A 27,721-nucleotide genomic window follows, 5' to 3' on the forward strand; every position below is an offset into this window, starting at 1 on the left:
AGTGGGTGAGAGGGGACAGAATGAGTTGCTGGGTAGGGGAGAGAAAAGAAAAAAAGAAAATAATAATAGGAGTAATAGTAAAAATAGGAAACCCACAATAATAAAACTAACAACAACAAAAAACCCAAAGAAATCAATGGGGAAAGATGAACAAACAAACAAGAAACAAAGACAAACAAACAAACAAAAAATCTCCAGGTTCAAGAACAATAGAATTTCAGTCTTAGTTTCAGTTCTGGTGTTACTCCTCCAGCATCCAGTCCTAGTGTTGGTATTTAAGCAGAAGCTCTGTTGTAGTCTTACCAGGTGGTTGGCTTGTGGGTAGTGTTTTTTTCTTCTGTCTTCCAGTGGCAGCTGCTTGGTCAGTTCCTCCCTCAGTGAGGTGTGGCAGTTTAAGTTTGCATGCTGTCCTCAGGTTCAAGAGATCAGCTCTGTAGTCCACCAGCTGTCTTACTTTGGAGGTGGGTTTTCAGTGTGCTTAATTACTGGGGGCTTGTTTCTTTGCCTCACTGCCTTTGTCTGGGGCAATGTCAGTGATCTGTCAGCTGGCCCCCTGTCGTCAGCATGTTGTGATGGTTTGCTGTTTGTTTTTCAATTTTGTGGGACCATTTGACTTTGGGTGTTGCTCACTGGCTTAGGAGATGAGCTTTGTGGTTTGCTACCTGCCCTGCTTCAGGCAGTGGCTTATCACCTGCCCACTCAGCCTTCCTGTCCTTCCTGCCTTTCCAGCTGTTTGTTTACTGATAGTTCAGGCAGAGTTTAGCTCCTTGCCCTTCTCCCCTTCTCCAGTGCGCTTTCAGCATTCCCACTCCCTCTGCTGTGTGCTAGTTTTCAGTTCTTTGTTTATTGTTCAGTTTTTTTTTTTGTTGGGGGGGAGGTCAGTCTGCCCAGGGGGCTATGCTGGTTTATCCCAGGGGTGCCTGGGGGAATACTGCGTGATGCTTTGTGCTCACCTGTTTGGTCTGCCAAATGTCTCCCAGGCAGGTTTGGAGCTGGCAGTGGCGGTGGTGAGGGTGGCGGCAGCAGCAGCCCACCTGTTTTCTCAGTGTAATGTGGCGTGAAGAAGCTTTCTATGGGCTAGGGGTTCAGGGGGTTGAGGTTTTGATTCTCCTTGGTGCTTTATTTCTGTCAAGTGTGGCTCTAGCATCTCAGCAAGGTTTTGGAGTTATGGAGCTCACACTTTGTGGTTCTGCACCCTAGTCATCTTGGATTCTCCAGTCAATTATCTGGTTCTTGATCCAGCAGAAGAATTCAAGCAACATGCAAAGCTTCAGTGAATGTAACAGTAAAGTTTATTAGGAAAGCATTATACTTTCAACAGACAAAAAGCAGGTTTTTCTCTAGAGTGAGAGCAAGGGAGGCTGGGGTGGGGGAGAGAGAGAGGGAGGGGGAGAGGGAGAAATGGGAGCAAAAACTGAAAATGCTGGGCCCCATTTCGTAAGTCTTGTAGGGAGAGGGAGAAATGGGTGCAAAAACTGAAAATGCTGGGCCCCATTTCGTAAGTCTTGTACTGGAGAGCCGGGGAAATACCTGTGGTCACATATAATGGGTCTGGGTGGCTCAGATGGCTGTTAAAACAGGGAGTGGTCAGCCTCCCTTTTCACACCTAATCACACCCACATTCAACCCAAATCACAAGAGACAGTAGGTGTGCTCTAGAACTTTCTTTTGATTTTCTCCACCCATCCAAAGATTCTTGTAGCTCCTTAACATCTCCGAGGGGTAAGTAGAAGCAGGTCCCTCCTCTATGTCTCCCTGTTCCCATAATTTAGCACCTAAAAGGACATGGGAGAGATGGGAGAGGGCCAGCTCTTCTGGCTCTCCTGTTTCCAATGTCAGAGTCTCTCCCTTTAAATATTTATTAAAGTAATATTTCCCTGTCCCCTCTTTTGGCCATCGCTTTTGTCTAACTGGTACCTATCACTCCTTATCTCTCTCCTCAGTAGCTTGGATTCCAGGTGTAAGCCACCAGCACCTGGCCCAATGATAAATTTTATGTTTAGTCTCTACCAATTAATGGACATGTGGGTATGTCTTCACTAGGGTCTTTGTTGCCTTTTCTTGGATAAGGGACTATTCTTCTAAGGAGAGGTGTGTGTGTGTGTGTGTGTGTGTGTGTGTGTGTGTGTGTGTGTGTATTTCCTGCTAATGTGTAGAGTTTTGAGCAGGAGAATCAGGACCAGACAATGTCTTTTGACTCATAAATCTGCTCTTCTCTTAGCTACATCTTCAGAATGTGCTTCTAAGAGAAATAAAAAATGAACCAATTTCTGGTGAGTTGTTTGTTTATTCTTCACTTTGTTTTACATAGTACTTTATGAGCTTTGTGAAGTCTGTGAATAAAACTGGAATGGTAGAAATGAGTAAAATAAGATACAGTTGGCATGTAGACATAGGCAGGGGTTTTTCTTTTCTTTTTTTTTTTTTTTGTAGTACTGGGGTTTGAACTGAGAGCCACAGTACCACTTGCTAGGCAGGCACTCTACCACTTGAACCACTTTACCAACTATAGGCAAGGGTTCAGATTCTAAAATCATCTATGTTGAGTACAAATTTGTCTTTAGACTTTTTTTGGTGGGGAGTACAGTATTGAGGTTTGAATACCTTGTGCTTATTAGACATGTGCTCTTCCACTTGAGACATGCCCCCAGTTCTTTTTCCTTTAGTTACTTTTCAGGCAGGGGCTTTGTTTTTGCCTAGGGCACCATAATCCTCCTACCTCTGCTTCCTTCATTGCTGAGATTAGAGATGTGATGCACTACACCCAGCTTGTTTTTTGAGTAATAGTCTTGCTAACTTTTTTGCTCCTGCTAGTTTTGAACCACAATCTTCCTGTGTCTGACTCCAGAGTATCTAGGGTTACAAGTGTGTGCCACCATACCTGGCCTGATCTCTGGTCTTTCTGATACCATGACAAGGGGAAGGCACATTTGTTACGTGATTTGAGTGCTATCTGATAAGAGAGCATGCTAATTTCTCATGGGACATAAAAACTTGACCAAAGGCTAACACATTACCTGCTTTTATAGATGGTATAGTGAGTTGTTCAGGACCAACCTAGAAATACCACTTCTAATGTTCTGCAGTGGAAATGGTTATCTGGTGCTAAAGCAGTTCTCTCTTAATAAGTTTTTCAGGAGTTGTTAAAGTAATGTCATCCCAGGCAGCTTTTGGAAGGCCATATTTGATTCGTGGACAAAACCTGGAGTATCTGGAGGATTGAGTTGGTCATAAGTTGTTCAGTGACTCTTTACCTGTCTTTCATCCAACATGCACATGTGCACACTGTTCAAAATCACAATTCCTGGCAGACCTTCTCACTGTTCATTTGTCCTGTATCACTGTCATTTGCGAGATTTGAAGCTGGTGTTTGCAATGTGCTCCTTGACACTCTTTGTTAGTCCCTGTCACAACATTTCTCACCATGTCTTCTCTATTCCAGAATTCTTCTGCTTTTTTTGCTCCTTAATATAACTCAACCAAGTGCTGCATCCTGGGCCCCAGTCTTCTCAGTAGGTGGTTTACACTTCCTTACATACAGTAGCACAGCTGTCCTGCCAGTGATCCAACCCTCAAAAGTTGTATTTTTTCCAGGACTCCTTCCTCTCTGTCAGGTCTAATCTTATCTGGAGTCAACTTGTGCAACTTTTGTTTATTCTTTTCATTTTGTCCTACTGTTTGAATACAGTGCATGTAGGGAGGTATCTGAGCATGCTCATGAGTAAACATTGTAACTGGAGATGTCATTCCTGGCAAAACCTGAAGACTGTGTTTGCACAGAACAGTGCCTCTAAAGAGAACACGTGGTGACATCCTCAGGAGTGCCCTAGATAAAAGCATTCAGGAGTTAGTGGTACACACTGGAGAAAAGGTGAATGAAAAAATATGCAAAGAATAATAACCAGTAACACAAATTTTCATAATTTCAAACTTGAGTAAATAAATTTGTCAGTGACTGTATTTGTACTTTTTATTAATATACAATTTTATGTAATTCAAAAGGATCTGTCATGTTTACAAACTCCTTTAAAGACTGCATTTAGTTTCTCTGATATTTTAGCTAACTATTTGTGAATGAATAACAAAAAATGTATGTTTGTACCAGGTATGGCTATGTTTATGGACTATAACTGTAGTTTATAGGTGGTTAAGAATAAAAAGTAATAGCTTCATTAGCTGAACATATTAAATTCACAGTTGTATTTTGAGACAGAACATAGTTGTGAAATGTGCTTTACTATTCATTTATTTGCAGCCTAAAGTTAAATGTAAGTCTCCAAAGTCTATGTTTCAATCTAAGGTACTTGCTATGGTCTCTAGTGATGTTTAAGGTGTTCCATCTTAAAAACTTACTGATTTAAATGGAACTTCTCTTTAACTGTCAAAATTTTGAGGTTCAGGGAACTGGACAGAGCAGTATGGCTTGTGCTGTTTACGTTATGGGTTTCATTGTGTCTCTGGTCTACTTCAGGGCAGTGTGGTCAGCTACAAGATATCACTTGTCCCAACTGGAAGGTCAGTAGTGGCACGAAATTTGTGTTCTGGCCACAAATTACTCACATTTCACCAAAGTTCAGAATGTACTTGGCCTCTCTCAGTACGTCCAGAGTCTTGTCCTTCCTGTTTTGACACTGGTAGGAAGGTCGATTGAATCAGGTTCTGGTTGTTATGTGGGGCCTGGCAATTAGGTCAGGCTCTTGTCTGGGGACACAATCAAAGAATTGATCTGAGAGACAAGGAAGTGTGGCAAAGCTTACTTAAAGTTAGAAGTGAAAGTGACACCATCAAGGGAGAAACCTGGGCTACAGCCATGCAAGTCAAGAGTACAGTTGCCTGGTGTCTTGCTGGCTTTTATGTGGTTGGGTGTTTCTGCAAGAGGCCTTAAGGCAATTAGCAGACAACCAGATGTTGTATAACTGATTTCTTACTGCACACGTTCCTTTCCATAAATCATTCTGTTATAATTGTATGCATGAGATGTCAGCAGTATTCATGAAACATTTAGTAGAGAAAAACACCTAAAAGTTCACTACAGGTGACACTGGCTGTCATCTGTCTTGTCACCTCTGTTGTAGCTGGGATCACAGGTGCTACCACCACACCCAGCTTATTAATTGGGATGTAGTGTGTCTGTTGCCTGGGCTGGGATCAAACCTCAATGCTCCTCAACTCTGCCTCTTGAGTAGCTGGAATTACAGGTGTGAACTACCACGTCCTGACAGACTCTTGGTTTGGTTTTGTTACTCACATCTATACAGTGATTCAGGGATTTATTTTGGTTTCTTTTGTTATGATTATCTTCAGTAATATTTTCTTTGGGTGTCCTTTTTTGTCCAGTACATATCCTTGATCAGGGATCTAATAGGATTTGGGGGTATGTCTGGGAATGCTCCCATAGGGAAAACTGTAGACATGGAACTTATGGTTCTCTTGCTAGTTCTCATATGTGAGATCCCTTCCACACTCTGGTGCAGAGCATTTATTTGAGGGTGTGGTTCTATAGAGTTTGCTTTAGTGCATGTTTAGAAAAGTTCTTTATCTTTAGAACAGTGAAGTTGTGCGTTCTGTTTCTTAAAAATCTTAATGTCAGTTTAATTTTATAATATTTATTCACTTTGGAAATTTTGCAGATTGCATGTCCATGGCAGAAATGCTACTTTTCATAACATGTTTAAGGATGACTATTCTTTTATCCAAGGTCTCTCCCACCACCGATAGTTATTCCGTTGTTTGAAAAAATGTGTTTGCCTATTGTTTGTATGCTAACACTTTTTTTTCATTGTTGTTGGTACTGGGGTTTAACTTCAGGACCTCATTCTTGCCAGGCAGGTGCTCTACCACTTGAGCCATGCCTCCACCCGTAAGTCAGTTTGTATATTGATATTGTATATATTCTGAGAACATTCTTCTTGGAACATATATATGAAGTGTTAAACTGTTTCAAGTGGTTGTTTTTGAAATTGAAATGTCCAAAAGAAAAAAGAGAAAAATTTAATAGGCCTGACCTGGTGACTCATACCTTTAATCCCAGCTGCTCAGGAGACAGAGATCAGGAGGACTGAAGTTAAAAGCCATCCCAGGGAAATAGTTCAGGAGACCTGATCTCAAAAAACTTATTATAAAAAATGTGTGGGGAGAGCTACATGGGAGTATTCTTGTGTCATTTCCATGTGTATGTGTATTATAACCAGAATTGGTTCATCTCCTCTATTTTTCTTCTTTATTGATGCTTTTAAGGAACTTCTTTATTCTATTATTGATTTTCTTTGTTGAGTTTCTTGTTTCAGTATAACTGATTTGACTCATAGTTCTTTTTATTGTTTTCTCCTTTTGCTGGATTTAAGTTTTACTTTCCCCCTAGTTTCCTAAGCTTGCAACTTAGGTTATTGATTCTAGATCCTTGTTTTTGTCTGTTATACACATTCCATGCCATCAGTTCTCCTCTAAGCACTGTTTTTGCTGCATCTTGCTTTCATTTTCATTCAGTTCAAAATTAAAAATTTCTCTTGAGTTCTTTTTCACTATCTGTGAGTATGTTGTTTAATCTCCACATATTTGGAGTTTTTCAGTTATCTTTTTCTTACTTTGTTCCACTCTGGTCTGAAAGTAGACATTGTGTGCTTTCTAGTTTTTAAAAATCTGTTCAGGTGTATTTTATGGCTGAGAAGGTGACCTTTGCTGGTGATTGTCCACATGTACTTGGCAAGAATGTGTAATCTGTTGCTGGTAGCAGTGATCTGTTGATACCAGTCACATGCACTGGAACCCAACTGTTGTTGAGTTGAGCTATGTCATTACTGATCATATACCTGGTGGCTCTGTCCATTTTTGGGAGTGAATCATTGAAGTCTCCAGTTGTGCTTGTGGGTTCATCTTTTTTTTTTTTCACTTCTAAGAATGTTGCTCTCACATGGTGGCAGAATCTGCTGATAGATGCATACATGTTCAGAGTTGTTGCATGGTGCAGAAGTGATCACTGTATTATCACTTAATGCCCCTTTTCTTTGTAACTTTCCAGGCATGTGCTCAACAAATTAGCTAGGTCCCAGATTTGTTTTGATTAGTGTTAGCATGATGTATTTTCTCCATTTACTTTGTTAAATTAACATTTTAATAGTATATATTAATTGCACTAATGTGTTTCATTGTGATATTTACATACATATACGTGCATGTAGTGTACTTTGTTCACATTCACCCTGTCTCCATCCATTTACTTTTAATTCATTTGTATTTATTTATTTTTTGGGGTTGAACTCAGGGCCTCATGTTTGCTAGTCAGGAACTGTACCGTTGGAGCCACTCTGACAATCCTGTTTTCTATTGAGTATTTTTGAAATAGGGTCTCTAGAACTATTTGCCTGGGCTGACCTCGAACCTTGATTCTCCTGATCTCTGCCTCCTGAGTAGCTAGAATTACTTTTGTGAGCCATCATATATGTTTGTATTTAAATGAAATTCTTGTAGCTAATACACAGTTAGAGTTTTTTTTGCCCACCTGTCCTTGCATGCTGTGTGTAGTTTATCCATTAGCTTGTTTAGTGCCTTAATCAGAGTTTTGAATTTGCTCTGTGATAATGCCATGTCTGGTCCTCTGCCCCTTCAAATTGTGGTTTTTGCTCTTTACTATGCCTTGAAGTATTTTCTTCATTGCCTGACTTGTCATGCCAAATCAAAGGAACTGTTGGAAATAATAATTTGGTAATATGGTAAGATATAGGGGAGGACAAGCAGTGTTTTTCTATTAAGGCTACTATAATAGAATGACACAGATTGGCTGCAGTGTCTGCTCTCTCCTCCACTCCCCTTTGATCCAGGAAGAATTTTTTTTTTCCAGTTTCTACAGCTTTGTATTTGATTTTGGGGTGGAGTGATGGCTTCCTGTGTTTATCAGCTTTCTATCATTATGTCAAAATACCAGATACAATCAACTTAAAGGGGGAAATATATATATTGTCTGTTGACTTTGGCGTTTTCAGTGTGTCATCACTTGGCCCCATTGCCTCTGGGCCTGTGCAAGGCCCAAAAGTACATCATGTCAGGAGCTCATGGAAGAGGAATCTGCTTACCTCATAGCCAGGTTATGAAAGAGAGACAAGAATTGACTAGGTCTCAATATCTGCTCAAGAGTATGCCTTCCATCATGTCTCAAAGATTCTGTCATCTGCTTGTCCCTTTATGGGCTGGGTCCTAGCCTTTCACACCTGGTCCTATAGGGCATTTCATACACTAACCAAAGCAGAACTGATAACAGGATTGTACTTGTATTTTCTTATTTTTGAGGTACAATTCCTCTTTAGGTCATATTCGCCTTATCATCCCTTTATTGCTCAGACTGGGCTTGAACTCTGGATCCTCCATTCTCCACCTCATGAGTGCTTGGGTTACAGGTATATATCTCCATGCCTGGCCCTGTATGGTATTTGAAAAAGAACCTTCTCAATGTCTGTGTGAACCATTGGAACAATTTGTTGCCATAGAATATGAATATACTTAATTGTGTAAGTGAAGCTCCTTTTCCCTTTTTTGATCCTGAGAGAGGGTCTCCTTATGTAGCCCAGGCTGGCCTTAAAGTCATGATCCTCCTGACTCAGCTCCCTGAGTCTTGGGATTATAAGCGTACACCATCATGAAAGCCTCAGAGTTCTTAACATTGAGCTTTTAAAATTTTTTTGTGACAAACTCTGAATATTCTTTCTTTGTGGTGTATTTCTTGTCCCCTATCAGGAAATATTAGTTTTCTTATATTCTTTTCTTGTTACTTTCCTTCTTAGAAGTCAATCCATTTCATTCACTCTGATAACTTTAGGCAGGACTAAAATTCTGTTACTTAACAAATTTTCTTGTCTTTAACGTACATCTCTCTTCTGAACTCTGGAATCATGTATGTAAGTGGCAGTTGGCCATCCCATACATGTGGTCTCAGATGTTCCAAATGTGATATATTCAAGTCTGTGTCATTTCTGCCATTGTATTATCAGTATTTATTTATTTTTGGTGGTGCTGGGGATTGAACTCAGGGCCATGCACTTGCTAAGCAGGTGGTCTACCATTTGAGCCACTCTGCCAGTCCTCTTTTTTATGTTGGTATTTTCTTTTTTAAGGGTTTTTTTGTTGTTTTCTTGTGGTGTGTGTGTGGTGTGCGTTTGTGTGTGTGTGTGTGTGTGTGTGTGTGTGTGTGTGTGTATGTTGGGTATTTTCAAAATAGGGTGTCATGATCCTGGCTTTGAACTAGGATCCTACTGATCTCTTCCTGCAACATAACTAGGATTATATGGATGAACCAGAGGCACCCAGCCTGCTGTTGTATTCTTTCATTTTCTAAAGTTCATGTAACAGTGCCAGTATGTCAGTGGCAGCAATCATGCAGATTATCTGGAAATAAAATATATTTTTATCTTTACTCATCAAATTCTTAACCAAATTCTGTTTCTGCCCTTTTCTTTTTTCACCTTTTTAAGATTAATTCTCTGTTCTGCAGTCCTACTTCTTTGTGACCTGATGTTCCACTCTGCTTTTTACTCTTTAACTCTCCCTTAAGTCTTTCCAGTTCTCCTCCCAGGGATGACTGTTGAAATGTAGATCTGCTCAGTTTGTTCACCTGTTCTTAGCTGACGTCATGTTTTACATCTGTTGTAGCATCTTTTGGAGTTAGGAAGGAAATATTATGATGCCTTTGTACATACTTTTACCTTATAAGTCATTGGAAAACAACAAGCACATTAAATTTCTTATTAGAGATTGTTTATGTATATGGAATGCATAATCAGTGCCTTCAGTATTGTGTTTATCTCTCATCATGGTCCAGTTCATTCAGCTCAACACAGTACTCTGCGGAGTTCCATTAATGTGGTGATTGTTGTTTGTGTGGTTGTGAGTGGACATCTGTAGTTGTCTTGCAGCCATAAGAACATGTTTTTAGCAAATGGAAGGGGTAAACATTCTAGGCTTCTCAGTGAAGTGCAGATTCATCTGCAAAATAGAATTGTATGTTCTCTTTCCTTGCTGCATTTACATTGAAGCTGTAAATGAATTCATCTATCAGATGGAGGGTTTTTGTTTGTATTTAATGTCTTCATATCAGATCATAAGCCGCTTCAATTTTATTCATATTTTTTTAAAAATAGAGTTGACTGCCTATGTAGCCCAGGTTGTCCTTGAATTCCCACTACTCCTGTCTCATCCTCTTCATTGCTGGGATTACAGCCATGTATCACCAGGCCTGTTTTTACTCATACTTTAATATCTACAAAAGGATTGTTTTTAGTTGTATAACTAAACTTTGTTATAGTATTTTAGTACTTAACAAATTATTACAATGGCAATACATTTCTGTAACTTTCCTTTATCCTATGGAGTACAAAAGAAGCTGCATTGTTTACAAAATATGTATGAGAATCCCCTTGCATACAAAAGCCAGAACTTCCATATTCTAGGGCTGGTGAGTTGAGAACAAAGATGGTATTCCAAGAGTTGGTGTCGTTTGAGGATGTGTCTTTGGACTTTACCTGGGAGGAGTGGCGGGACCTGGACAATGCTCAGAGGACCCTGTACAGGGAGGTGATGCTGGAGACCTACAGCAGCCTGGTGTCCCTGGGTGAGTGAAACTGCCCTGTATTACTTAGGAGCAAATGTGGTCTTCTTAGTAAATACATGAAAACTATTTAGGTGCACAGTTCCATCCCATGAAGAATTCAGTTACTCACCCTCTCTCATGAAGAGTACACAGCTCCCCTTCATTGTACAGTTCCAAAGCTGGGGTTTGTCTTGCTTCAAAGAACATGATTTATAATGGAGGGCATGAATCAATTCATGGCATAATGCATACATACATATATATGTGTATGTATATATATTATATGGAAATGTCATAATGAAACTCCTTGTATAACCATCATAAATAAACAAAAATGTCATTTTTTAAAAAAATGAAGGACAAGAAGATAGAACAAGTCCAGGGGTTGGTATGGCATTAGGAATGGGTGAAAGTCATGGAGGTATTATGTATTCACATATAAAAATGGATCAGTGAGACCTATTGAAACTTTTCTGACAATGGGAAGGAGGATAAAGGAGAATGATAGAGGGGGTAAATCTAACTAATATATATTATAAGGACTTTGTAAATGTTACTGTGTATCCCTGGTATAACTATAATATGCTAATATATCACTTAAAGAAAAATGAGAAAGAAATTAAATAAAATTTTAAATGTAGCTCCTCAGTGAGACTTGTCCTACTTCAAGTGTTTGGTAAGCAATGTGACTAGCAGCTCCTTTGATGGCAGCACAGACAGAACATGTCCTTCCTTGTAGAAAAGGATGGTAGGGTAAAAATTCTCACTTAATCATTTGTCAATGTCCTTACCTTGTTTGGCATGTACAGGGCAATGCATCACCAAACCTGAGCTGATCTTCAAGCTGGGGCAAGGAGCAGAGCCATGGATGGGCAAAGAACCTCCAAACCTAAGCCCACCAGGTCAGTCACTGCATACTGGGTGGGGATGCCATGAGAATGGAACTAAGCAGATGCTGGCCGTGTTGTGCTGATTTCATCAGACTATCTTCCAGATTGCAGACCTGAGGACATTGGCCTTCTACACATCAAACCTGTGCATTACAGAGTGCAGGGAGGGCTCTCACACATATATTGTTACCTTTTATCCCTCATCTAAACCCTAATCTTAGGTCTTTTTCTTTGCTCTTTACTTTCTCAGTATTCTCAATTGTCTCATCCTCCATCATCATGGATTTTTTAAATTACTTAAATTTTTTTTTGTGGGGTTGGGATTTGAATTCATGGCTTTGAGTTTGCAAAGCAGGCAGGCACTTGCAAAGCAGGTGCTATACCACTTGAGCCACACCTCCAGCCCATTTCACTATCATTATATTGGAGGTGGGGTCCTGTGAGCTATTTGCATGGGACTGCCTTTGAACCAATATCTTCCCAATCTCAAAACCTACTTAGCTAGAATTATAGGTGTTTACCTCTGGCACATGGTTTGTAAATTTTTTTTGACACAGACTCCTGATATGTACCCTGGCTGGCCTTGTAGTCTCGATCTTCCTGCTTCTGCTTCTCCAGTGATTGTATCCGCCCCCATGCCTCGCTTCTCATGGATTTATATTGTCTGACATTTATTTGCAAATTATTTTGCTTTAGCAAACCTATTGGAGCTGATTTTGAAGCAGTGGGAATTTTATAGTTGTATTAATGGCAGAAAGTAATAGAATAATGTCTCTTTCATAGAATTTACAGTTTGCTGAGAGAAAAATTAATGTATTTGAAATAGCCAAATAAGAACCATGAGGAATATTTAATCAAAGTGAAAAAAAGAAACATGAGATGTGATCATTTAGGAAGGTTGGTCAGAGAAGATTGTCTTATGTGGAGTTTGTTTGTTTAAGTTTGCTATGCTGTGGAATGAACCTAGGGCCTCTAGTGTGCTGGTTAAGTAGTGTTCCACTGGGCTACATTCATGGTGGGCAGATCTTGAGTTTCACTTCCTGTTTTCAAAATTTTATTCATAATAGGTCAAAATGATGATCTAAGTTGAGGTCTACATCACTCCTGGAAGTACAGTTTTGGAAATTGACTTAAACTTTTAATTATTCATTTATTATTATTTATTTCAACTTATGTACCAGTTTACCTAGGGAGTTGATAATAAAATGAGAACAGTCTCAGACTTAGCCTAGTGAACCATAGTGGCAGTTAGTTGTTCCTCAATTCTATTCTGCAAGTAGCTCATTCTGAAAATGCTTGCACCCTCCAAAGTAGAATAATTAGAAGAAGAGCAGCATGAGACCCCAACAATGTCAAAACAATAGAGGAAATGAATGGGGAAAAGAAATGGCAGGGGAGAAGCACTCCATGGAATACCATCAGTAGGCTGCTGATGAATATTTTATTCAAATACTATGGCATGGAATAAAAATTAAATAAGCAAGAAAAAACAGTTCAATATATAAAAATCTGTCAGTGTGATTTATTACATTAAGCCAGTAGGAAGAAAACGACTTACTTGCCAGCCAATACCTGTTGTGATTTTTATGAAATATTATGCCAGTAGGAGTAGAACCTCCATTATGTACAAGTGCACATTTCATAGAAATACTTAGATATTTTTCATGGATGTGGTTATTTTCTTCTTTTCTCATTTTAGATGTCCAGAGAGTGGATGTCATAATTGAAACCAGTGAGGAAAGTCAAGACAGACATTTGTGGCAAGCTGAAATCACTATGAACAACACACCAACTAAGGGGAGGGTTATGTTAGGACATGCCTTTCATTTGAGTTCACACCATATTTCAAATTTGATTGTAAAGAATGCAGGTTCTTTAGCAGTGACGCCTGAGGAGTTGAATTTATGTGAGAACACGCATCTCATTACTTGGACCGAGGGGATGCATGCAGATAAGAAACCCTATCAGTGTAAACAGTACAGAAAGTTCTTTATCCGGAAATCACACCTCACCAAGCATGAGATAACTCACACTGGGGAAAAGCCCTATCAATGTAATCAGTGTGGAAAATCCTTTGTCTGGAAGTCAAGACTCACCCAGCATGAGATGATTCACACTGGGGAGAAGCCCTATCAGTGTATTAGGTGTGGAAAATCCTTTCGTCAGAAGTCAACCCTCGCTATACATGAGATAATGCACACCGGGGAGAAGCCCTATCAGTGTAGTAAATGTGGAAAATCCTTTGGCTTGAAGTCACATCTCACCCAGCATGAAAGAATTCACACTGGGGAGAAGCCCTATCCATGTAATCAGTGTGGAAAAACCTTTGGTCAGAACTCACAACTCACCAAGCACAAGAGAATTCACACTGGGGAGAAGCCCTATCAGTGTAATCAATGTGGAAAGTCCTTTGGCTTAAAGTCATACCTCAGCATGCATGAGAGAATTCACACTGGGGAGAAGCCCTATCAGTGTAATCAATGTGGAAAAGCCTTTGGCTGGAAGTCATACCTCAGCATGCATGAGAAAATTCACACTGGGGAGAAGCCCTATCAGTGTAATCAATGTGGAAAATCCTATGGCCGTAAGTCACACCTCACCCAGCACAAGAGCAGTCACTCTGGGGAGAAGCCATATCAGTGTAATCAATGTGGAAAATCCTTTGGTTGGAAGTCACAACTCACCAAACATGAAAGAATTCACACAGGGGACAAGCCTTATCATTGTAATCAATGTGGAAAATCCTTTGGCTTGAAGTCACACCTCACCCAACATGAAAGAATTCACACTGGGGAGAAGCCCTGTCAATGTAAGCAATGTGCAAAATCCTGTAGCTTGAAGTCACACCTCAGCCATCATGAGAGCATTCACATTGGGGAGAAGTCCTATCAATGTAGTCAGTGTGGAAAAACATTTGGCTTTAAGTCATGCCTCACCCATCATGAGAGCGTTCACACTGGCAAGAAGCCCTATAAGTGTAGTCAGTGTGGTAAAACCTTTGCACGGAAGTCATATCTCATTATTCATGGGATATTTCACACTGGGGAGAAGCCTTATGAGTGTACTCATTGTGGAAAATCTTTTAGCCAGAAGGCAGGGCTCACTATACATGAGAGGAGTCACACTGGGAAAAACTGCTATCATTGTAGTCAGTGTGGAAAAACCTTTAGCTGGAAGTCACACCTCACCCAGCATGAGAAAATGCACTCTGGGATAAGCCCCATCAATGTAATCATTGTGGAAAAACTTTTATCTGGAAGTCATTTCTCAGGATGCATGTGAGAATTCACACCGGGGAGAAGCCTTATAAGTGCAACCAGTGTCATAAAACCTTTGTCTCAAAGTCTCAACTCACTAGGCATAAGATGATTCACACTGGGAAGAAGCCCTGTATGTCAGTGTGATAAAATCTTTGCATGGAAGTCATACCTTACTATGCATGAGATGATTCATACTGGTGATAACCCCTATCTGCAATCAATGTGGAAAAACCTTTGGCCAGAAGTCACTCCTCAGCAAGCATCAGACCACTCACAAGAGAGGAGTCTTTGAAGGTAGAAGAGCTTTCTCAGAAATCAAACCTCAGGAAACATCAGAATTTACATGGTGGGAAAATCCTCTATGGCAGAGACTATGTGTCCTCCAAAAGTCACTTGTGTTTCTCTGCCTCCACTTCCGCTGGACAACAGTTCACAGCTCTGTGTGGAGATTCAGATACAAGTGATGAACATTGCCTTCCGGCCTGAAATGTAACAATGACCTTGTTGTCCACCCCGACTTGGACGTACTCCATCTGAACCAAAGGACCAACCTCCTTTTCTGTTGGGAAGAACAAAAGCACAATGAGTTGTGATAAGTTCAGTTAACTCTATTAATGACCGTAATTAATCCTGACACATGGATGAAAAACCCAAAAGTAACACCTAGTATGCATAAAATAAAAATCTCAGTTACAGAAATTGATCACTTGGGTAGACTGACTTCACACCTTAAAAAAATTATTTCCTCCCCTCGAATTGGACCCACTCCTAACTGTAATTTGAGAGGTAAATATGATTCTGTTTAGGACCATAAAAGAGTATAGGTATTTAAGATAAAAGACTTAAACAAACCTTAAAAAATTGAGACTGAATATGGAAAAATAAATGCCTGATTAAAATGGAAAGAATATTCTGTGAACACTTACACATGTGCTGCAGATGACAGGAGACTCAGGTGATCCATTCTACTCTGTTGGACCTTAGAGCCTAATGGTATGGCATGCATTTAATCTCTGTATCAGGAGTCAGCCTGAGGAAATGAGTCCTACAAGACCTTAGCATTACTGTCTCCAACAGTAAAAAACCCAGATCAAAAGCCTTCTCGGACTATTAGGCCTCTGTTCCACGATGCCAGCTACACCTCCTGCTTTCTACAGATGGATAGTTATTGACGTTTGTGGGTAAATTGACTAGCTGTGATGAAATCAGTCCTTTGATGAGATGAGTGATCAAAATGCATTGACCAAAGCCTGAGCAGATGTCTGATGGTACTGTGGAAGGACTTTGAGATCCTCCCGGGAAATTAAAAGAAAACCTGTACATCGGTTCAATTGATTATCTCATTCACCCTGGCATTTGAAAAATTTGGCCAGTCTAATGAAAAACTCAGATTCCAAAATAAAAGATACACACAGACAAACTCCAGGAAGGTCATTTGATCCTTCTATTCAATATAGTTCTGAAATTCCTAGCCAGAGCAATAAGACAAGAGCAAGAAATAAAAGGGATTCAAATAGAGAATGAAGACATTAAACTATCCCTATTTTCAGATGACATGATTTTATACATAAAACGCCCTAAAAACTCCATCCCAAAGTTATTAGAAATCATAAACTCTTTGGGCAAAGTAGCAGGATACAAAATCAATGTACAGAATTCAGTAGCTTTTGTATATACCAACAACAAACAGACTGGGAAAGAAATCAGGGAAACAATCCTATATAGAATAGCCTCTAAAACAATAAAGGAGCTTGGAATAAATTTAATGAGGGAAACTAAAGAACCAAACTCCTTTTTAATGAAAACTATAAGTACTGAAGAGAGAAATTGAAGAAGACATCAGAAGATGGAAAGATCTCCCATGCTCATGGATAAGTAGAATCAGCATTGGGAAAATGGCCATACCTACCAGAAGCAATCTATGTGTTCAATGTAATCCCTATCAAAAATCAAATGATATTCTGCAAGAATTAGAAAATTCAATCCTGATATACATGGAAACACAAAGGAACTCAAATAGCCAAAACAATTCTGAGCAAAATCCAATGCTGGAGTCATCAAAATACCCGACTTCAAACTGTACTGCAGAGCCATAATAATAAAAATAGCATGGTATTGACGGAAACACTGACAGGAAGACCAATGGATCAGAATAGAAGACCCAGACACAAACCCACTCACCTTACAGCCACCTATCTTCAACAAAGGAGCCCAAACACACGATGTAGAAAAGGCACCCTCTTCAACAGATACTGCTGGGAAAAGTAGATATCCACATGTAGAAGACTGAAACTAGATCCATTTTTTTCACCCTGTACCGAAATCAATTTAAAGTGGATCAATGACCTTAATATAGGGCCTGGAAATTTGAAACTACTCCAGGAAATACTAGGAAATACACGGGAACATATAGGTATAGGGAACAACTTCCTAACTAGAACTCAAAAGGCTCAGCATCTGAGAGAAAGAATGAATGAATGGTACTGCATCAAAATAAAGAGCTTTTGCACAGCAAAAGAAAGTTACTAGACTCAAGAGACAGTGCACAGGATGGGAGAAGATTTTTGCCAGCTACTAGTCCCATTAGCAACTAAATTCCAGAATCTACAGGGCACTCAATAAATTCAACCCCCAATGAATCAACACCCCAATGAAGACATGAGCTCATGAATTAAATAAGGAACTCTTAAAGGAAGAGATACAAATGGCCAATACATGAAGTGTTCAATTTCTCTGGTTATAAAAGAGATGTAAATCAACACAACACTTAGATTTCATCTTACCCCACTTAAAATGGCCACAGTCAAGGGCAATATCAACAACAAATGCTGGTGATGATGAGTCAGAACAGGAACTCTTATGTAGTATAGGTGGGAATGCAAATTAGTACAACCATTGTGGCAAGCCTCATGGAGATTCCTCAGAAAGCTAAAGCTAGAACTGCCGTATGATCCAATGACACCACTGCTGGACATCTACCCAATGGAAGGTAAGTCAGGATACAATAGGGACACCTGTACACTAATGTTCATTGCAGCACTATTCACAATAGCCAAGCTATGGAAACAACCTAGATGCCCTACACCTAAAGCTTTATGACTTGAGTTACATCTACAGTTAATTTTCCTTTGGTCATTTTGGAAATGGGGTCTTGAGAAGTGTTTTCCCTGATGCCCTCAAACCATGATCCACCTTATTTCAGTCTCCCAAGTAGCTAAGGTTGCAGGTGTGAGCCATAGTCACCGAACTCTTTCAGAGACTTGAGTGAGAAGAGTCCTGAGGTTCTCTGCTTTCCTAGGCCTCCTGGGGGAATTGTCTTCCTGGAATTCATTTCCCCATGGTCAGCCATCTAGGCACTCAGAGGCTGCTGAAGGTAAGGTTCAAGCGGGCTCAGGCTGTACAGTACAATTAGGTGACTGACTTTGGCATCCTCCACAGGATGTTTGTTTTTAGGTCCACAGAATGCTAAAAATATGGGACATACAGGCTTTCTTGGAGATGTCAAAGGAAAGCTTGGGAGGTCAAGCAGTATACAGAAGGGCTATAACCTCTGCAAGCAGCTGTTGAGAGGTCAACTTGTGAAGCTGTGAGCGTGAACCCAAGCTTTCATGGAGACTACTGGAGGTCAGTTGCCAGGATGGTAGATGATATACAGAGGGAAGGACAGCTGCAGTGAGCACAGCCAGCCCAAGAGCAGTCATGTTGGTTGCACCTGTCAAGGGACAGTCTCACAACTCATGTGAGCATGTCCTAGAAACCTAACTGGGGGTGACAGGAGGTTAAGAAAGGACAAAAGACAGAAGACAAAACATGCACAAAGCTGGGGCCAGGTGGACTAGGTGCTCAGATGGAGACACAACAGCCTCATCCACCTCCAGTGAGTTTATTATATACATGGCAAAACAGGAGGTGAGGCAGCAGTTTTGGGGTGGGGAAGTGTGGGACATTATAGTTCTTGGGAACAGGAGAAACCTGTGACCGCTTCCCTCTGAATGTAAACATCTTAGGAAAAACAGCTGTGCTGCATTTTGCCCTCACCCTCCTCTGCGGGCCATGCCAAACTCAGCCTGCAGGTTATTTGACAAAGCTGTGCTTTTACATCAAGTTGTCATAGGCCTCTCATACTCTGCTTTCCACATCTCCACCTTTTTTATTACTTAAAATATTCCTGATGAAGCCCATCCCCCATTCCAAGCAGTTGTCTTTGTACATGTGGCATCTGACTGAAGGAACAAGAAAGCAGGCGAACAATAACATATATTCCTGCCAAACACCAGAAGGAGTGCTCTAGCATGTTTAATGGATTAAAATCCTTGAATTCACCAAGGATAGTATTTGCATATTAGCTGGAGAAACATTATCATAAGCCTTTTGCATGGCCAATATTTGTTGCCTTAATTGCCTTATGTCTACAGTATTGTTTGCTTTGTTCCCATGCACCCATAAGATGAGCTTTACCTGTAAAGTTATAGTCACTATATTGAGACACCAAATGTCCTGAGGAATGACCTCCCATGTGCACTATATCAGTAAAAATAGATACAGAGTTGCTCTAAAGTGATAGGATGCACCATTGGCAGGTGGAGAATGAAAGTCCAGTATGCATTGCCCTGGACTACACCCACCTGTATTGTAATTATGACCAATGCCACCAGTGATATTGCTGTGGGATTCCCAGCCATCCCCAGGTTACTGGTTACTGTTGTCATCGTCATGTCCTTTAGTTTCTTCATTTGACCCCAGGTGGGTGGCTCACTGTTCCGCGTCTATCTTGCTGATGGTCATTTCCTTGGCTGCCCTCTGGTTGGCAGAGGAGTCAGCCTCAGTGGTTCCCTTTCCTGGGGAGAGTCTTCCAGTCACAGCCTCCTCATCTTTGGGGCCAGGGGGTCCAGAGGCTTCACAAATCACGATGGTACCCACACTGGGTGTTCTGCATCTTCTGGAGAAAACACAAGCATGCCCTTGTCCCCACATCAGAACAGGACTAGTACTGTGCCATTTGCCAGTCAACACATTTTCCCAAAGAACCTGAGGCCTGCCAGTCAGCTCCTGTGGTTGCCAATGCCTTTCAGTGGGTGTTAAACCCTGTTCTGGGCAGTTCAAAAAAATTAAGGGCATAAAAAGCTTTATGCAATTGGCTAGCTAGGGGAATTACCTCATCTCCCCATTTTAACTTTTTAAATAGCATTTTGAGGGTGGCATGTGTACATTCCACTATGGACTGCCCTTGAGGATTACAAGGAACTTTGGTGGTGTGATGTATCTGATAGGCCTCACAGAACTGCTGAAAAGCAGTTGAATTGTATTCAGGGCCATTGTTGATCTTGAGCTGTTGAGGCTTACCCATGGCAGCAAAGACAGCCAAACAATGAGTGATGACATGTTTAGTGGCCTCACCAGCATGCACGAAGGCATAGATATAACCTGAATAAATGTCCACTGACACATGAACATAGTACTGCCAGTCAAAGGAGGAAACGTGAATGACACCCATCTGCCACAAGATTACAGGCCAAAGGCCCCGTGGGTTAACCCCTTTATATGCTTGTGGTAAACATGTGACACACTGCTGACTTGATGTAATGATTTGTTGAGCCTGTTCCTTGGTAAGGTGAAATTGCCTACACAGGGCTGAAGCATTTTGTTGGTACAAAGGATGACTGAGTTGGGCAGCTTCTATGGGTGCAAAAATTTGCATGGGCAAGCCCAAAGCAAGCCCAGAGACTAGGTTATCTGCCCAGGCATTACCATCAGCAAGTGACCCAGGGAGATTAGAATGTGAGCACAAATGGCTCACATTTTGTACCAGAATATGCAACTGAAAGAAAAGATTAAATAACACTTCATTACTAGTATGGCCAACATAAGCAGTTTCAATGTGGTGTAAAACACCTACCACATAGTGACTATTACTGTGTAGATTGATAGGTTGTTGTGGAAAGTCCCTGAGGTCCATGAACATCATCAAGGTCTGCCCTTTGAGCAGAGGCCAAAACAGTATGTTTAAACTTAGGGCAATCTTTGGTGTAGTAAGAGCAGTACCACGTCCAGAAGCACAGTGAAGATTGTGACAGCCTCGGTGAGGGGAGGATAGTATAATTTTTGGAAAGACAAACGTGAAGGGAAGCAAAATGTAAGTTTTGAATGTGGGAGATGTTCCCCCACCTGTCCTGGAAAATTAGCCAGTGCAGACTCATAAGTCTGAGAATTGCCATATCCAATGCTGTTGATCTTTTGAAAATGTGAAAACAATATTACTGGGCTCATGCCCCAGCAATTCACAAAATGAGTGTGTCCCAGAACAATCAGCCTAGCTACAGCTCATGATACAGTGTAAGCACCTTAGTAGGAGAGTGACTTAAGTGTAACCATTCCAACACCCCCTGCAATTGCCAGAGAGTAATTGAACAGGCTGCTGTGGATCCTAGTGCTGAAGCTTGGCTTTGTAATTGCTCTCTCTACCTTAACCAATGCCTGTTGGGCGTCCTCTATAAGTTCTTGAAGTGAGGAAGGATTAGGTTGAGCAGTTGAAAAAGAGGAGATAAGATGTCAGTGGTAAGTTTTAGAGAGCATCTGAGCCAATTGCTATATCCTAGCAATTTTTGTAAATCATTTAAAGTTTTAAAATTATGCTTCCTGATCTCTATGTTTTGAGGATGGTTAAATGTCCATTGATAACTTGCCCTAAATATTGAAAAGCAGGCATTTTTTGTACCTGTCTGGGACAATGCACAATCACTAGGCCTCAACATCTTTGTAAGATCTGTCAAGATTAGTAGAAGTGTAGACTCACTGGGATGACTTATCAGAATTACATCCATGTAATGAAGCTTCTGGATACTTATGGCATGTAGGTTCTATTGGTACAGCAACAAATTCCTGACCCATATTGGGACTGTTAACCATGCCTTGGGGCAGCACTGTCCAATGAAATCAACATCCAGGGCCTGATGATTTGATGATGATAAAATGAAAGCAATTTTTTCTCTGTCTTTTGAATGGAGAGGAATGGTTAAAAAAAAAAGGAAAGAAAGAAAAGAAAAGAAAACATCTTTATGATCAAGAATGCAAAGATAATACTCTAATGGAATAGTTGTGGGTGAAGGAAGGCCAGGCTGGAGTGCTCCCTCTGTTGACAGCCCCTAAATCTTGTAAGAACTTCCATCTTCCCAACTTTTTTCTAATCACAAAAATTGGATTAGAAAGGGCTATAGGTAGGCTCAATATGCCCTGCTTTTAATTGTTCCTTCACCAGAACTGTGGCTGTAGGCAATTTTTCCCCTGTCAAAGGCCACTGGTCCACCCAGACTGGATCTGTTGAGAGCCCAGTGATCTAAGTGTTTAATTTGTTGGACCTGGAGGGCCCCTACTGAAAATGCTGCGTGGCCTGGTATCCTAGCCCCATCCTTCCTAGATTCCCTAAAGGCTGTACAGTATGTAACCTACCTTGTTTATATTTTCCCAATCCCCTAATGGGATTATAGCCTTGTTGAAACATTTAGTGAGAGACCGCGCTAATAAGACTGCAGACTATAGTTCCCATACTCTCTAATGCATTTCTTCCCCACAGATTGATCAGAAGATTGTCTAAGACAAAGGAGTAGAAAGCCCTGAGTATCCCTCTTCATTCCTCCATCAGAGCTGTTGAGCACTCTGGAGTGGGCCATGAGCAGCCCCTACCCCCTGCAGATCAGCAACAGAGGGTTGGCAAGACCAACTTTCTGGCCAATGTCTAGCAGCAATTACAGAGATATCAGCACCAGTATCCAAAAATCCCCCAAATCATCTGTCATTTAAGTACAAAGTCACTTCCAGATTATCTTCTGTTACTTGAGGTACCCAGTCTGGATGATCAGAGGAGCCGAATCCTCTATCTCTCCACAGGGTATGAGCTAACACCTTGCCTTTCTTCACATTTGGGAGAATAAGCAGCTGAGCTATTTTATTCTCTCGGAATACTGGTACAAAGGCATCTGGTGCCTGGGCCATTATCTTAATTTCCGCAGTACAGTCTTCATCAATCACACCTGGATAATAAACCTGTAATCCCCTTATGGTTGCACTACTTTTCCCTAATATTAAACCCACTGTGCCCTGGGGCAGAGGGCCATAGACCCCCGTAGGGATAACTTGCACTCCCAAATCAGGCATTATCACATATCAGGAGGTGGAACTGAGGTCCAATCCTGCGCTTCCTGGGGTGGTGCAAACGAGGTTTTCAATGGTGGGTATTGGGTGGGAACATTCATAGTAATCGCCTCCACTGTTTTACAGGGCTGGGGCAGGCCCTGTGTGAATTTTCCCTGTCTATAAGAGGTTACCTATCTATATCTGTTTTGGAGTGACATTCTTTTGCCCAGTGTTTTCCCCTCCCACACCAAGGACATATCCCGGTTGTTCGAGCCCTTGGCCCATTGGCACCAGTTGGTGGCCTGGCAATGTGTCCCAAGGTACCTAGCTGTAGTCAGGGCTTATTCCCACACTCCCTAGCAAAATGTCCCTCTTTTCCACAGAAAAAACATGCTCCTTTTTTTCTTCCCCCAGGGTGCAACATTTCCTTTAAGGCAGAAGGTAAAGTATGCACTGGATGTGACTTGGCCCGACATCTGCACAAATTCTAATCATTTCCTATAGAGTAGCTGTTTTTCTGTATGGCTGAAGGGCTGTCTTACAGGCCTTGTTAGCCTTTTTGGAAGCCAGTTGTATTACCAGTATGTTTCCAGCTTTGGCATCCTCCACTATCCTGCCTACGTTTTGCAGCAGGCATGCCACAAACTCTCCATATGGCTCATTGGGACCTTGGAGAATGGTAGTTAATTCCAAAGTCTTTTCTCCTTTCCTTGGTAGTTCTCGCCATGCCCTTGTGCCTGCAATGGCAATCTGCTGATAAGCTTGAGGGGTTACTGTATTTGATTATCTACACCTCAAAAGGTCATCTTCCCATGAGCATATCTGCAGTGATATGACTTCCATGGGCCAAATTATGGTTTGCCTGCTCCTTACATAACTATAAAATCTGTTTTCCACAGCAAGGAATCACCTGGAGAGAGGTATGTTTTAACCAGCCCTGTCCAGTCATCTGGAGGCATAGCAGTATCTCCTATCAAATTTTGTAATAGCCCCAGTGTCAATGTAGCTGTAGAGCCGTATATTGTACAGGCTTGTTTCAACTCCTTTAAAGTTTTAAATGGGATCTTTTGATGAAATCTCTGTTGCATGCCAGGGTTTTTAGGGTCTAGTCTCTGAAGCACAGGGTAAAACCTAAATCCAGCTGCATCTTCTCCTTGACTATGAGCTGCCTGCAAGGCAGCCTGCAGGGGACTTTTAGCTAGAGTGGAAGTCTCCTGGCCCATGGAGGTAACCCCATATTCATGGTTCCCAGTACTTTATGGGCCAGAGTGTCCTAATGACCCTCCTCATATGACACTGAATCAGAATCAGAATCTGTTTGGACTGAATTTTAATTTTATGTGAAAACTTGACCTCATAAGGTGGGACTGATGGTTCAGCAGCTCCGCTGCCTGCAGTATTTTGTTTCCTCAAGGGATACTGCCTCTTACATTCCTGGATGATTGGTTATAAGGGGTGAATCCGACATTCCAGCTTGAATACTGAGTAGGAAAATCTTTGTTTATGTGAGGGAGTAGGCCCCAAACAATCTCTAATCATAGACCACAAATGAAAAGTTAAAATGGGCATAGCTTCCCGCCCCTCAGCCGTATGCCACGCCCTCAGCCTGTCTTCTACCTTGTTCCATGTTTCTAAATTTAAAGTGCCCTCCTCAGGGAGCCATGGTTAAGTTTCTTGTATGAAATCTAAAAAGTGCATAAGCTGAAGCAACCTGACTCTGCTTCCTCTAATCTTTAGCATAGGTTTTAAAGCATGTATATAGAGCTCCTGTTCCTTAGACTTACACTATCCCATGTTTTTACACCTGGCTGTATTCAATTCACTCTCTCCTCCTTACTTCTTTTCTATTACATCTCACTTGTTTCTCATCATTAGTTGTATACTTCATAGACAGTGTCTCCTTGTCTCTGGCTTCAAGTTCCTCTGTAGTTAGGTCCCTGTTCAGGTGCCACCTCTCATGACCCCTGCAAGCTTGCCCTAAAAACCTAACTGGGGGCAATGGGAGATTAAGAATGGACAAAAGACAGAAGACAAAACATGCACAAAGCTGGTGCCAGGTGGACTGGACGCTCAGATGGAGACACACAGCAGTCTCGTCTACCTCCAGCGAGTTTATTATATACAGTGGAAAAACAAGGAGTTGGGGGCAACAGTTCTTGGGGGGAGGGGTGTGACATTGTAGTTCTCGGGAACAGGAGAAACCTGAGACTGCTTCATTCTGAAAGTAAACATCTTAGGAAGAACAGCTCTGCTGCATTTTGCCCTCACCCTCTTCTGTGGCTGGGGCCATGCTAAACAGCCTGCAGATTTTTGGGCATAACTATGCTCACTCCCTTCTGCAGCTGGGGCTGTGCCAAACTCAACCTGAAGATTATTGGGCACAACTCCACTCTCTCCCATCTATGGCTGGGGCCGTGCCAAACTCAGCCTGCAGATTATTTGACACAGCTGTGCTTATGTCAAGTTCTCACAGGCTTCTCATACTCTGCTTTCCACAGAGCAGGACTGCCTGAGCTCTCTGGAGCTCAGTTCACAGCACCAGGTGTCCCTGATGCCGGACCTGAAGTATAGGGTTTATTGTTTAGTATGCTTGGTTTTGGTTTTGCTTTGGTCTGATTTCACCTTACTTTCTCCATTTCCTCCCTTTTGGAATGAAAATGTTTACCCTTGATGCATTATACCTTGAAATATGTAAATTTCTTTTGATTTTCTGGGGTTTCACTGATAAGAATTTGCTTTGAGTCTCAGAGGGAAATGGACTTTTGAGGAACTATGGAACTGTTAAGACTATGGGAACTCTTGCAGATGAACTGAATGCATTTTACGTTGTGAGATGGACCTGAACCTTTGAAGTCAGGAATTCAATGTTAATGGGTGAATGGTAAATGCTCCCAAATATTCATGCATTGAAGGCTTGGCCCTCCATAAAGCAGAGTCAAAGGTGGGGCTTTTGTTACATGATTGGGACATCAGGGCCCTGACCTTACAAAAGGATTAATCCACTTTTTGATCCAGAGCATAAGGGGTTTGAGCGAAGGGCCTTGTTATAACACTCAACTATCTCTTTGGTTCTTGGGTGCACATGAGAAGTTTATTCTACCTCATTGTCCTTGGCAAGATATTCTACCTCAGTGGGAGACCCTAGCCTGTTGCAGAGGTGGGTGCATCTGTAGTACCTGAAATAACAGGGAAAGATGTTTCTGAGGATGCTGGGTTTCTGGCCTTCTCTCTCTTGCCACCCATCCTCCTCTGACCCCCAAGACCTCTGGCTCCCTCATCAGTACCCCTCAGAATCTCAGACTGGCTTTTAAAAGGAGAGATGTCACCATGGAAAAAGCAAACTCCTTGTATGCCATTTGTCTCTGATGAGTGTCCTCTGAAGATTTTGTCAATTAACCCTTATATATTAATGAAAGTCCTTCATTGTAGGAATAGCTTTTTCCAGATGTTTTTCATGTCAGAGTGGAAGCATTGGGCAGGTCAGGTGGAAATCAGTGCCAATTAAGACTCATTTGGCCAAATTATAAACAAGAAAAGAAGTTTAGAAGAAGTGGGCTTACCTGGCATCCATTTTTAGTTTTGTCTTCACTATAGATGATATCTTGACATCTTAGAAATAATGCAGAAGTCCAACAGGCAACAGTTAAGAGTTTTACAAGGATAATACAAAAAGCAAAAAAAAAAAAAAAAAAGCAAATATCTAAATGGCTGATTCACTTGAAACATAGGTACTTGGTGGAGTCATTTTTGGGATTTGATTGCAAATGCTCCAGAGAAGGACCCAAACTGTGAATGACAAGACTTAGAATAGCCATGGTTAAAACACTGAAAGTAGTTTAGGAATTGCCAGAACTTTTGGCTATTTCTATTGCAGATGGCATTTTAGGAAAATAATTATGACTGACAGCATTAAAACAGCAACACTTAAAAGCTCCTTTTTACAATTAGGAGAACATGGACACAACCCTGTGAAAGTATAGCATCGTTAACTTTAGATCTCTTACAAGTTAAGACATTGCCTGTGATACCAAATCTTATACACAAGTACATTTCATATAAACTGTAACACTCATTTGGCTAAAACAAATACAGGTCAGGTTTTTAATAGCAGGATTTCCTAAATGGCAGGGTTTTTCTGAATGTTCCGATCATGACTGCAAAACTGACAAAAGTTTCATTAACCACTTTATATGCCAAAGGTTTAGGTGTAATCCTGTTGAGTAAAAGAAAGCTTTAGCTGATAATTTTACATATATTAAATGGACAATTTTTAACTCTAAGTGTACAATACTTAAAGTCTAGATATAGAACACAGTTTTAAGGTGGTCATTTGAGAGACTTTTAAATGAACAGATACATAAATGAACTCTAGTTTTGGTTTAGTTTAAGTGTTTAAAAGCTTGACAAGATCAATAGAAAACATGAACAATTATTTTGATAAAATCTTCCCTTACAATAGTTTCTTACACATGTCACGCCAAGCAGAACAATATTAAGATAGCCTTATTGTTGTTGGACATAGAGATTTAGGTTCTAGTTCAACATGATCCTTGAAAAATCTTTCAGAAAACCATGAAAAAAGGCAATGCTAAACTGTGTGTCTACACAATAACTAACTGAGAAAGACTCATTTGTTAATAGAACTAATTATGAAAGAATTGAATGTAAATTACACTTATGAAAAATTTAAGCAATTAAGGTTACTTTCCATAAAGTAATGCCTGTATTTTAGTTAGACATGATAGACATAAAACTTTAGAAGAATCATCCTAAAGATGTTCAAAGACACACATGGAAAAAAAAAATCCACGTGAAGCATGCCATAAATGTCAATTTAAGCATGCATAGAGTCAAGAACTCAAGAA

At 40.9% G+C, this 27,721-nt stretch overlaps 1 protein-coding gene across 1 annotated transcript; it reads left to right on the plus strand.

Moving 5' to 3' along the window:
* LOC109685920 (uncharacterized) lies at positions 1-27,721 on the plus strand. Its single transcript, XM_074065463.1, is given in 5 exon segments — positions 1-461; positions 10,437-10,597; positions 11,386-11,478; positions 13,166-14,677; positions 14,680-27,721. Coding segments are annotated over 5 exon segments (2,016 nt in total). The 5' UTR covers positions 1-402; the 3' UTR covers positions 14,871-27,721.

The sequence above is a fragment of the Castor canadensis genome, chromosome 2, assembly GCF_047511655.1.
Source record: "Castor canadensis chromosome 2, mCasCan1.hap1v2, whole genome shotgun sequence".
Classification (NCBI taxonomy): Eukaryota; Metazoa; Chordata; class Mammalia; order Rodentia; family Castoridae; genus Castor; species Castor canadensis.